This window comes from Anomaloglossus baeobatrachus, chromosome 1 (genome assembly GCF_048569485.1).
Source record: "Anomaloglossus baeobatrachus isolate aAnoBae1 chromosome 1, aAnoBae1.hap1, whole genome shotgun sequence".
Taxonomy (NCBI): Eukaryota; Metazoa; Chordata; class Amphibia; order Anura; family Aromobatidae; genus Anomaloglossus; species Anomaloglossus baeobatrachus.
In genome coordinates this window covers 674,693,409-674,705,932 of record NC_134353.1, presented here as the reverse complement: position 1 = coordinate 674,705,932, position 12,524 = coordinate 674,693,409, and the positions used below count along the sequence as shown (strand labels likewise).

The 12,524-nt window shown below is 41.2% G+C and overlaps 1 protein-coding gene across 1 annotated transcript in view; it reads right to left on the bottom strand.

Annotated features, from left to right (window-relative positions):
* MYO18B (myosin XVIIIB) overlaps window positions 1-12,524 on the bottom strand; it is a 1,019,172-nt gene that overhangs the window by 308,413 nt on the left and 698,235 nt on the right. Inside the window, exon 35 of the mRNA XM_075320057.1 lies at window positions 7,069-7,221. Coding sequence (XP_075176172.1) covers window positions 7,069-7,221 — 153 coding nt within the window. The remainder of the gene's footprint in view (window positions 1-7,068; window positions 7,222-12,524) is intronic.

Below are 12,524 nucleotides of genomic sequence, written 5' to 3'. Positions count from 1 at the left end.
CCGGAGATTTGTCAACCTTAGTGATTTCGAGGCGGCGGCGTACTTCCTGCTGGGTTAAGCAGGTAATATTCAAGGGTGAATTTATGGTATCACTGGTCATGTCATCTGCCATGGCATTTTCTTGTATAAAAACCGTAGAAAAAAAGTCATTCAGCAGGTTGGCTTTACCCTCATCCCCTTCCACCATTTCACCAAGACTATTTTTAAGGGAGCCAACACTATCGCTTTTCAGTTTTTTACTGTTTATGTAGTTAAAGAATATTTTAGGATTATTTTTACTTTCTCTCGCAATGAGTCTCTCTGTCTCAAACTTAGCTAACTTAGTTTGCTTTTTACATATTTTATTTAATTTTCTATAATTATATAATGTCTCATCACTACCTACCCTCTTTAATTCTTTTAAGGCTTTCTGTTTTTCTTTTATTGCTTCCCTTACAGCTCTATTTAGCCATAGGGGTTTCCTCCTATTTCTAGCATGTTTGTTCCCATAGGCTATATTTTCTGCACAAGCCCTATTCAGGATGCTCATAAAAGTCTCCCATTTGCTTTGTGTACTTTTATTACTTAGTACATCATCCCAGTTTATTGCACTAAGATCATCTCTCAACCGTTTAAAATTTGCTTTCCTGAAGTTTATTGTCCTTGTAGCCCCTCTACTATACATCTTACTAAAGAATACATGGAAACTTATTATTTTGTGATCACTATTCCCCAAGTAACCCCCAACTTGTATATTTGATATGCGGTCTGGCCTATTGGTTAGTACAAGGTCTAGTAGTGCTCCCCCTCTTGTGGGGTCATGTACCATTTGTGAAAGGTAATTATCTTTCATTGTTATCAAAAATCTATCTCCTTTGCTGGAACTGCAAGTTTCTGTTCCCCAATTTATATCAGGATAGTTAAAGTCCCCCATAATAATTACCTCCCCGAGACTCGTTGCTTTATCAATTTGCTTTATGAGGAGATTCTCTACCTCTTCCATAATATTCGGCGTCTTATAACACACCCCTATCAGTATTTTATTATTCATTCTCCCCCCCCTTATCTCCACCCATAGGGACTCTACATTCTCAGTACCCTCACATATGTTGTCACGCAGGATGGGTTTTAAGGATGATTTTACATATAGACACACACCTCCCCCTCGCTTATTTGTACGGTCATTCCTGAATAGGTTATAACCCTGTAAATTAACAGCCCAGTCATAGCTCTCATCCAGCCATGTCTCTGATATCACCACTATATCATAATTTTCTTCCAACAATATTCATTCTAATTCCTCCACCTTATTTGTGAGGCTTCGGGCATTAGTGTACATGCACGTTACGTATGACTCTGTACCTATATTCCTGCTTACTGTATTGACTGCCCTAACCCTTCCCCCCCAAGAATTTTACCTCATTCTTGGAGAAGCCCTTTAATTTAGTGTTATCTTACACTACTTCTACCGATTCTTTTTAGAGGGTGAAGCATTTTTCCACTTTTGCAATTATTATTATAGCTTGAAATAAAATTCAAGTCAATGCAGTTTTAAAAGAACTTTTGATTTCAAATTTTGTATGATGCATGATAAACACACCTGGGTCCATAAGGATAGTCACTCCATAGACACAGTCATTCAGTATCTTAGTTATCAGCAAAACAGAAGAATCAAGTCAGCACTTTCATTTTATAGGAAAGAAGAAAAAGAACCCCAAAGCTTTCATTTACTCTTGAAAGCTTAGGATGAAGCTGAAATGTTCAAGAGGTGAATAATGCAACAAAATGGATTGAATATATTTGAGTGTTGGGTTCATTTTCTTCATTTCTGGACTACTTTCCTCGTGCACTGAAATTTGAGATCACCTGTTGGATCTTACTTTCCCTTTTACATGCTGAAGGCCTTACAATACTTATTTAATTGAGAAATGCAAATGTCTGAGATATAAAAAATTATATATTTAGCCGTTAGTGCTATATTTCAATGCTAAGTTTAATTTAGAAGGCAGGGTCTGCTTTTATTCCATAAATGGTGCCACTCTGTCTGAGGCCTAGGTCTGGTCTGTGAGCTGTGTCCATATTGTGAATAGGGCTAGGCTTCAAATCCAAGCCTAGCCCATAGACAGAAGTGATACAAGTTTTCATTAAAAATTAAAAATAAAAAAAAGACATTTTTTCCTAATATAATTACAGTATAATAAAATATTACATCTCATTGGTTTGAGTTGATAACACTTTACCGACTTACATCTTAGAAGAAAGTGTAATTTATTACATTATGATTTACTACAAAGCAATTAGCGTGCAAAACGTTCTTAGTTACATTTTTTCCCATTGAACGTTGGAATTTTGGCACACAGTTGCGGAGACAGCTGTGTTACATTTCGCTGGCTTTCCCTACGTGGTCACTTTCCATTCTGGTTTATTTTTCACGGTGTTTATTTTTAGAGTAGAACAAAACAAACTGTTGTAGGGATTACGGACAGTTCTAATCTTTGCAGTGGCCACAATAGTAAGCTCCTTAGCTGAACACATGCCATCTAAACACTGAAGCACAGATCAGTTTGTAAGTGGGATGGGATGGCATGAAGAGTGAGGCAAGCTGTGCAGTAGCAGATTGAGCATATTTATTACCGTTAACACAACAGGACATGGCAAAGGGCCCATTGGTACATTCATTTTTCAATTCTCTTGGACGCTCTCTTTTGGCAGATCAGATAAGAGCTAATTTTGCATGGCCCATGGCAATACAAAACATATACATACAATTTCTGTTATCAATTTTATTTACAGCACAACCATAGTAAATACCCATCATATGTCTACAAATGGCCACAATTATAATAATAATTGATATATACTTGCTTTTGTAATAACAATAGAAATTTTGTATTTGCTTTCCTAGGATATGTTCCATATCTGTGTTATTACTAATGGAAGTTAGATAACTGGAAAGTTAATCTTATCATGTCAAGTTCAAGAATTCAGAAATGTCCTATCACTTTAAAGGGAATGTGTCATCAGAAATGTACCTCTTGTTTAATGATGGGCGGACCCGAACTGTCAAAGTCCGGATCCGCGCGGTTTCAAACATACCCAAGTGCCGAGCCTTGAATTCTCAGGGAATACCGAGTATTGATCCAGTTCTGGCAACTCAAGAAGTAAAAAAAATAAAGGAAAAATAAAGAAAATAAGAATGAAGCAAGCCCTTCATACTTACCGAGGCTCCAATGTGGAAGTAACTGCTCTCGTGGCCTTTTCTTCACTTACGGGGCTGCTCATTATCCTTCACTGCACATGCACTGCTTTCCCTGCCCACTGGCGTCTGTGATTGGTTGAAGTAAGATGCACTCCCACGCTAAGTGACAGCATGTAACTGAGAGACTTAGGTGAACCCAGGGGAGCCTATACTGGCCCTAAAGCTGCGGCCCCTGTGCTCACCCTAATCCTGGAGGTACCCTCGATAGTAGAGAGGTCCAGGTCACCACCCTAGGCCCAATCTCCTGTCCTCATCCCTGATGTTATGACCCACCTGTACAACCCACCACATTGGAGGAATAAGAAAGAACAGGAGTCACCACCCCACCAACGAATATGAACAAACAGGGGTAACAACGACAACAACAAAACCTGCTCGTACACATGGCAACCACACACAAAGGCGCCACAAAAGGTGCATGAGGGGAGAAAACATAAAATAATATCATTGGGGGAAGAAACAGGCTACTGGGGAACTTCCAAACGAGAACAAACACACCTGAGAATGCTGCAGCAAACTCCAATGCTGCAGCCAACAGAACAACTGAGAGAGTAAATAACAGTTCCTTTCACCTCCTGGCCAAGCTTCCTAATGATAGAAAATAAATGGCACCCTTTGGTGGACATAGAGGGTATTTATATAACCTGGGCGTGGTCCCCACCAGGTACAGCTGGCCAGGAGTCCGGAACTGCTGGACTTAAGCCTCTCCTCTCCGAAAAAAAGGGAATTCATTTAATTTGCAGAGTCCCACAAGACAAAGTGAGACTCTGACACAGAACATGTCACAAAACTCTGCAACAAGGGAAAGTCCGTGAAGCATTTCTGATGCTTCAAATCACAGGTCTATATCATACAGTAAACGTAAATAAATAAATTAATTAATTAATTAAAAAAATTGATGTAGAGTCCCCCCATAGTATGATACCCAGCACAGATAAAGCATACAGCTCTCAGCCGTGCACTTATCTTGGCTGTGTATGAAAATGAGAGGAACCGCATGCGGCTTTTTATTCATTATTTAAATAAATAATTTTAAAAAACAGCATGCGGACCTCCCAAATTTTGATACTCAGCTCAGACAGAGACTGAGCCGTGCGATTAGCTTTGACGTCACTCAGGTAAATTGTGGGCACAGCTGGAGGTTCCAATGGCCGTCCACCTGTGGAGTTATACACTAGTGTGAGCGAACCCTTATGCTAGACGCACACTTCCTGTTCTGTACATATGTACAAGGCTCTGGATTAATGAGTACATGCCCTATGAATAGTAAGATTTTAATCAATATCTCACTGAACACAAGAACAATTTCCAATATTTTGAAAAGGCTGTATTTCAGCGAACATTTTTTTAACCCACAACATGAAAGTAAGGTCAATATTACAGCCTTTAATTTAAAGTGTTCAGTTTTACTCAAATTGGTTAATGCAAAAATGAATACACCTCACATCAAAAACTACTAGATCTAGTATTACTGTATGTATGACCTCTATGATTTTAAAAGACAGCATTAATGTGTACTTTACACACTGCGACATCGCTGCCAATATATCGACGAGGTCACGTTGTTAGTGACGTACATCTGGCACCGGTAGCGACATCGCAGCGTGTAACACAAATGAGCGACGATCAACAAGCAAAAAACGTGCAAAACCGTTGCTTGTTGACACGTCATTCATTTCCATAATATCGGTGCTGCTGCAGGTACGATGTTGTTTGTCGTTCCTGCGGCAGCACACACCGCTGTGTGTGACGCCGCTGGAACGACAAACATCTCCTTACCTGCGTCCACCGGAAAAGGAGGAAGTAAGGAGGTGGGCGGCATGTTCCGGCCGCTCATCTCCTCTCCTCCATTTCTATTGGGCGGCGGTTCACTGACGCTGCTGTGACATCGCTGTGACGCTGAACGAACCGCCCCCTTAGAAAGGAGGCGGTTCGCCGGTCACAGCAATGTCGTAGAGCAGGTATGTGTGTGTGACGCTGCCGTACCGATAATGTTCGCTACAGCAGCGATCACCACATATCGGCCGTGCGACGGGGGTGGGTGCAATAGCACTCGACATCGCTAGCAAATGCTAGCGATGTCGCTGCGTGTAAAGTACCCCTTAGTCTTCTAGGTGTGGAATGAACATGTTGGTGACATACTGCAATATCTATCTTTTTCTATTCTTCAAGAACGACCTCTTTTAGAGTATGGATTTTGGATAGCGTGTGATACTCAACTTGTCTCCTCATGTGTTAGGTTGGGTTCAGATCAGAAGACATACTTGGCCGTAGAATCACTTTCATTCACATTGTAGAATCACGTTCTCAATCAGGAGCACAGCAGATGTTTGTTTTTGATCATTGTTATGTAGGATAAGTGCACATCTACCAAGGGCACAGAGTGATGGTAGCATCTACTCTTTCATTACAGATTAGTACATCTGTGAACGCATGATATCATTAGTGAAATGTATCTCCTTGACAAAAGCAGCACTCATGCTGGCCCACATAAGGACACTACCACCACCATGTTTCACTGTAGGCATCATACTTTTTTCCAAATTAATTTTTCTAAATATATGGTGCCCACAGTGAAATATGGTGGTGGTGATGTCCTTAGGTAGGGCTGCGTGAGTGTTGCTGGTGTCTGGGAGCTACATTTCATTGCTGGTATCTTGATTTCAAAAACAGATGTTGCAAAATGTTGCCAACGTCTTCATTCAAAGCTTAGAAGATTTGGTACAGTCTATGGTCTTACAAAATACTAGATGTAGTTGTTCTTGATGTGAGCTGTATTCATTTTTGCATTAAGTAATTTTAGTAACACTGAAAATGTAACAAAAGTCAGATTATTAGCCTTATTTTCAGATTATGAGTTCAAAAAATGATTGATCAAACTCAATCTTGTCAAAATATTGGAAACTTTTTGTTTTCAGTTAGATATTGTTTCAAATTTTACTTTTCATATGGGGAGTACTAATTCATATTCAGCACTGTATTTTTCTATAAACTCAATATCATGATAACAATGACAAGCAACACTTCTATATAAAGTGAAAAACACAGGAGCTGCCATTCACAATAATTGATATCATGGCTCACCCCTATAGCCCTTCATTTTAAACTTTGCTTTTATGCAAGCATTTAGACCATTGTGAATTTTTTTTTATTTTTATTAAATAAGTGATCTGACATATACAAAAAGTAATACCATAACCAATAATTCTACCATATCAGCTCGATGATAGTCATTGAAATTTCTGTAAACCAAGCAGGGAAACTGTCTCTGCTGCCATTTTCAATTCTGTTAACAGGTGACCTTGTGTAAAATGTTTTGGCTTTAAGCACAAAGGCCAAGGCAGATGGGATAAAAGATCAGGTGCCATGGGTAGGAAAATGGATAAGATCGAATTGATGAATAGAACAAGAATACTAAAGGTCATAGGCCTCAAAGTTATGAATAGTGGCTTATCCATAAGTAAAATACCTATAAATGCAATATAATTTCACTAGATTTACAAATTAACTTTTCCGTTAATGTTATCACTTCATTTTCATTAAGTCAAGTTAAATTTTTTTGCTATGTTCTGTAAGTCACTTTGGTTTTCTTTATTTTTAGTGATGAGTGCTTTACCGCTCAATGAGTGTTTTGCAACCTTATTTAACATATTTTTTTTTCCATGGAACCAATCCATTCTTCCAGCTGTAATAACTTTTTAATATGTCCTGTCTATTTCAGTCTTGAGTTTGTTTAATATGTGGGTGAGATTAAGTAGCAATAAATATAACTATACTACAATATCCATCAGAAGTATTGAGTTAGTCTATTTAATACTTTCAAATCTCACCTGTACGTGAACTCTTTCAAGTTCTCCCCGATCTACGGGAGGTCCTGAGTCTCCCATGGAGGCCAAAAGAAGTTGCAGATCAGCCAGCAAAGCGTGAGTCCTCTTTAGATCTCTCCGAAGTCGCTTTTCAACATCAAAATCACGATGTCCTATCTAAAGAGTAAATTAACGTATTATTTCTCATTTATTAAAATAATTGTGCTTCTTGAATTAACCCAAAAAAAGGCATCAAGTTATAGAACCAGCTATATGAAAACATTACCAAATATTTGTACAGGGTATGTTCATAACCGATAATGTATTTGAATGTAAAAAACATTCTGATGCTTTATTGTGAATTAACTAAGACATCAAATGAAAATATCACTAGGACGTTATCTAGAGCTGTAGAGATGGGCAAAGGCAAACACAAGAAAGGTTCTTCCCCACTGAAGTGAATCGTCAACCACCTGAATGTGTGGAGGATGAGCAGTAGGCACACAGGTGTGTAAATTTTAATTAACATGCTTCTAGGTGGTGCACACTACATAAATTGTGAAGTACACTACAAAAATTGTGGAGTACATAAAAGTTCATGACAAGAGAGAAGAAAAACATAGTAGTGGCACTCACCATTGCGTAAAAACTCAGGTTCATTGTGTCAACTTAAAAACACAGCAGGTTGTATTAGAAAATGCAGTCCATACAGAGTATAGCTGTCTTATGCCCCAAGGGCACTTCTACAGGACTTTTAGAAGTACCCTTGGGGCACGAAACGGCCGTAAGACGAGACCTGTAAGGCTTATTTCACATGTCAGTGAAAACGTTTTTCACTGACGTGTTAAAAACACCTATGTCCCTCCATGTGCCATGATTCACGGCACACGTGGGTTGTCCATGTGCAATCTGTGATACGTGATTTGTACTCCTTGATTGCACATGGACGTATACTCACCTGTCCTTGCTCCTGCTGTCCGTGGTGCTGAACTCTCCGGCCCTGCTGCCTCCAGCCGCCGTTGTCTCTCACCTCTGCAGCTACTTCTGGGTCGACTGTGGCTGCATACATGCATATGCATGCCATAATGAGTCGGCCAGGAAGAAACAGAGAGCAGCTGCCGAACACAGCGTTGCTGGAGACGGGTGAGTTGATAAAGCTTTTTATTTTCAATGTATGTTTTTTTCTGGTACGTGTTTCACCGATCCCATCATAGTGTGGTCTGTGTGACATCAGTGGTGCCAGAAAAAAACTGATATGCGTGTACTCCACACGGAGACACGGTCAGTGAAAAATTACTGATGTGTGCGCAGACCCATTGATTATAATGGGTCTGCGTATGTCAGGGATTCTGGCACATATAAAAACTAGCACATACGTACCAGAATCACTGACTTCTGAAAAAGGGCCTTAGGGATACTTTACACACTACGACATCGCAAGCCGATGCTTGCGATGCCGAGCGCGATAGTCCCCGCCCCCGTCGCAGCAGCGATATCTTGTGATCGCTGCTGTAGCGAACATTATCGCTACAGCAGCTTCACATGCACTCAGCTGCCCTGCGACGTCGCTCTGGCCGGCGAACAGCCTCCTTCCTAAGGGGGTGGGTCGTTCAGCGTCACAGCGACGTCACACGGCAGGTGACCAATAGAAGCGGAGGGGCGGAGATGAGCGTGACGTAAACATCCCACCCACCTCCGTCCATCCGCATAGCCGGCGTGAGCCGCGGTGACGCAGGTAAGCTGATGTTCCTCGCTCCTGCGGCTTCTCACACATCGTACCGTCGCTGCCGCGCAATTATAAAAATGTCACACACTACACCGATGATACGATTACGACGCTTTTGCGCTAGTTAATTGTATCAAAAACGTTTTACACACTACGATATCGACAGCGATGCCGGATGTGCGTCACTTTCAATTTGACCCCACCGACATCACAGCTGCGATGTCTTAGTGTGCAAAGTACCCCTTATGCCCTGTGCGCATATTGTGTTTTTACCTGCGGTTTTACCTGCGGTTTTGCTGCAGAAATTTCTTGAGAAATGTTTGTAATCTTTCTGCAGACATTTCCCAGCAAAACCTATGGGAAAAAAAATAGCTGTGTGCACACTGAGTTTTTTTCTCAATAAAATTCTTTCTGCAGAATTTCTTGAGAACATTTCTTGAGAATATGTGCATGTCACTTCTTTTCCACAGGTACCTGTGGTATTTCACTCCATTCACTGTAATGTAATCGCAAAATGCAGGTAGCAAATGATGTGCGGTATACCCTTGGGATAGCCGCGGTTTACCTGCGGTAATGTTCATCACTGCCTGCGTTTTGCAGGGAAGTGATGTCATTATGACAGGAAGAGGAAGCGGAGCAGAGAGTAAACACACACATCACACTCCCTGAACGCCGCACGGAAGCACTTCCGTGTGACCTCCGTCGGGTGCCCTTGCCGTCTGTGTCGCGCTCCAGCCCCGCGGCTGCCCGCACTGCAGTATCAGCAGCTTCTCTCGCTGTAGTGCTGGCAGCCACAGGGATGACGAGGTTAGATGAGATCATTACCTGCAGTGACGATCTCCTGCTCTCCTGACGTCAGCGCTGTCACTGTCTTCTATGCCCGTCTCGCCGGCGGCCCGAGACTGTGACTAGCGCTGATATCATGGGCTTTCATGATACTGCTGAGAACGCGGCGGGCATAGAAGTCAGTGACAGCGCTGATGTCAGGAGAGCAGGAGATCATCACAGCAGGTAATGTACCTCGCTAACCTCCTGACAGCAGCGCTCGTCATCCCCTGCAGTGACCTGGGCTGACCTATTGATGTTAGCTCAGGTCACTGCACAACTCTCCCAGCAAATGGGGAACATTTTGTTCTTCATTGACTGGGGCAGTGACTATGGTATGGATCGTCGTGGGACCCCTTTATTGGATTACACTGGACCTGGAATTGATTGTTCTTTTCAATAAATTGGTGAAAGAAGGAATGTTTTGGGCAGTGTTTTTTAAAATAAAACTTTTTTTGTTGTCTATTTTTTATTTCTTACTGACTGGGTTTGTGATGTCAGGTATCTGATAAAGGCTTGACATCACTAACCCCAGGGCCTGATGCCAGGTAACATTACACATCTGGCATCAACCCCATATATTACCCTGTTTGCCACCGCACCAGGGCAATGGGATGAGTTGGGGCAAAGCGCTAGGATTGGTACGTCTAATGGATGCGCCACTTCTGGGGTGGCTGTGGCCTGCTATTTTTAGGCTGGAGAGTGTCCAATAATGGTGGACCTCCCTAGTCTGAGAATACCAGACCACAGCTGTCTGCTTTACCTTGACTGGTGATCCAGTTTGGGGGGGACCCCACGTTTTTTGTTTTAAATTACTTATTTAATATAAAATAACAACGTGGGGTGCCCTCTGTTTTGGATTACCAGCCAAGGTAAAGCTGCCAGCTGTGGTCTGCAGGCTGCAGCCGTCTGCTTTACCCTAGCTGGCTACAAAAGATATGGGGGACCACACGTCGTTTTTTTTTAATTATTTATTTATTTTTTGGCTAGATACAAGGCTAAGCACCCTTTAGTGCCACATGAAAGTCACTAAAGGGTGCCAGCTTAGAATATGCAGGGAGGTGGGACATTATATATGTCTTTCTCATCTATTATCTATCTATCTATCTATTCATCTATCCATCTTTCCCTCTATCCATTATCTGTCTATCTATCGATTATCTATCTATTATCTATATTATTTATTGCAGTTACAGCATAAAAAACCGCAGGGATCAACCTGCGGCAAAACCGCGGCAAAAACGCATGCGTTTTTCCCTCGGTTTTGGTGCGCTTTTTTACCGCAGGTGCGGTAATCTTCAACTCCCAGAAGTTTCTCAAGAAATTTTCTTGAGAAAAATCACTTTTCTAGTGCGCACATAGCCTAAGACGATCTCCTCCAATTGTAATACACAGTACATGGGAAAGCTGCTGGTCAGTTGAAGGAGGATGATGGCTCTGGCCACATACTCCTCCATTAGTTACCATTTTGAGACTAGGAAAGCTGTGCAGTCTGTGAGGAAGGCTGTACTAAAAATAAGAAGAACCTGCAATACTTATATGTTCGTAAGAGGTACAAAATCATGTCCACTACATATTTATAAAAATAATGCTAAATCTACCCACTTTAAGGAAATTTAATGTCCCACTAACATTTTTTTTCATTTCTTTTATGATATGTTATAAAAAAGGAAAAATAACATTTCATGTTGAACTATAAAGTCAATTCAATGTTGCCTTTATTCCTGTGTGTTTTTAGTTTTATGTATTTTTGCCTCTTTTTTTATTTGCCTAAGTTCATTATTCTATTTGCTCCCATATTATATGTGCTCACCTGTTTTTTTATGTTTTGTTTTTTTCCTTCTTTATGGGCAGTTTAATGATTTCAGATATTTTCGATTGACTCATCAATTACGATTTTGTAAATGTTTCAAAACTTGGCTCAACTCTATCTCAGTCACCCCCTCACATTAGCGGGCATTATACGCTACGATATATCTAACGAGATGTCGTCAGGGTCACGTCGTAAGTGACGCACATCCGGCCTCATTAGTGATATCGTAGCGTGTGACAGCTATGAACGAGCAGAAATACTCACCTTCTCGTTCATCGTTGTCACGTTGCTCATTTTCTAAAAATCGAACGTCCTGTTGTTCGTCATTCCCGAGGCAGCACACATCGCTCCGTGTGACACCCCGGGAACGATGAACTGCAGCTTACCTGCGTCCCACCGGCAATGCTGAAAGAAGGAGGTGGGTGGGATGTTTACATCACGCTCATCTCCGCCCCTCCGCTTCTATTGGCCGGCCGCTGTGTGACGTCGCTGTGACGTTGAATGTCCCTCCCCCTTCAGGAAGTGGATGTTCGCAGCCTACAGCGAGTTCGTTTGGAAGGTAAGTATGTGTGACGGGGGGTTACAACATTGTGCGACACGGGCAACAAATTGCCCGTGCTGCACAAACGATGGGGGCGGGTGCGATCGCAAATGCGATCGCACGAGAAATTGTAATGTGTAAAGCAGCCTTTACTTTTAATCATGTTCCCCAATAGTTAAATTTTTTGACATTTGAAAAAGATGTAACTTGTTGCAAAAAATGAAAATTAAAAAGGTTAATTTACAAGAAGAAGCCCTTTTTTATTTTAAGCAAAATTCCTCAACTGAGTTTGACATTTTGATTAATTTTGCACAATAGACATCATAGAATAACTTAAGACAAAAAAAAGTGACTTAAAAAAGACAAATTAATTTGGGCCATAGTTTTTAGAATACAAATGACTTTGCCTTCATAAAGAATACAACTATCCAAATTTAAAGGGAGAAGGTCACCAGGTTTTGGGGCTTTATCTGAGAGCAGCATAATGTAGGGAAAGAGACCCTTATTCCAGTGATGTATCACTTAGTTTACTAGGTGCATCAGTTGTGACACAGAGTTCTTAGTTGTAGCATATA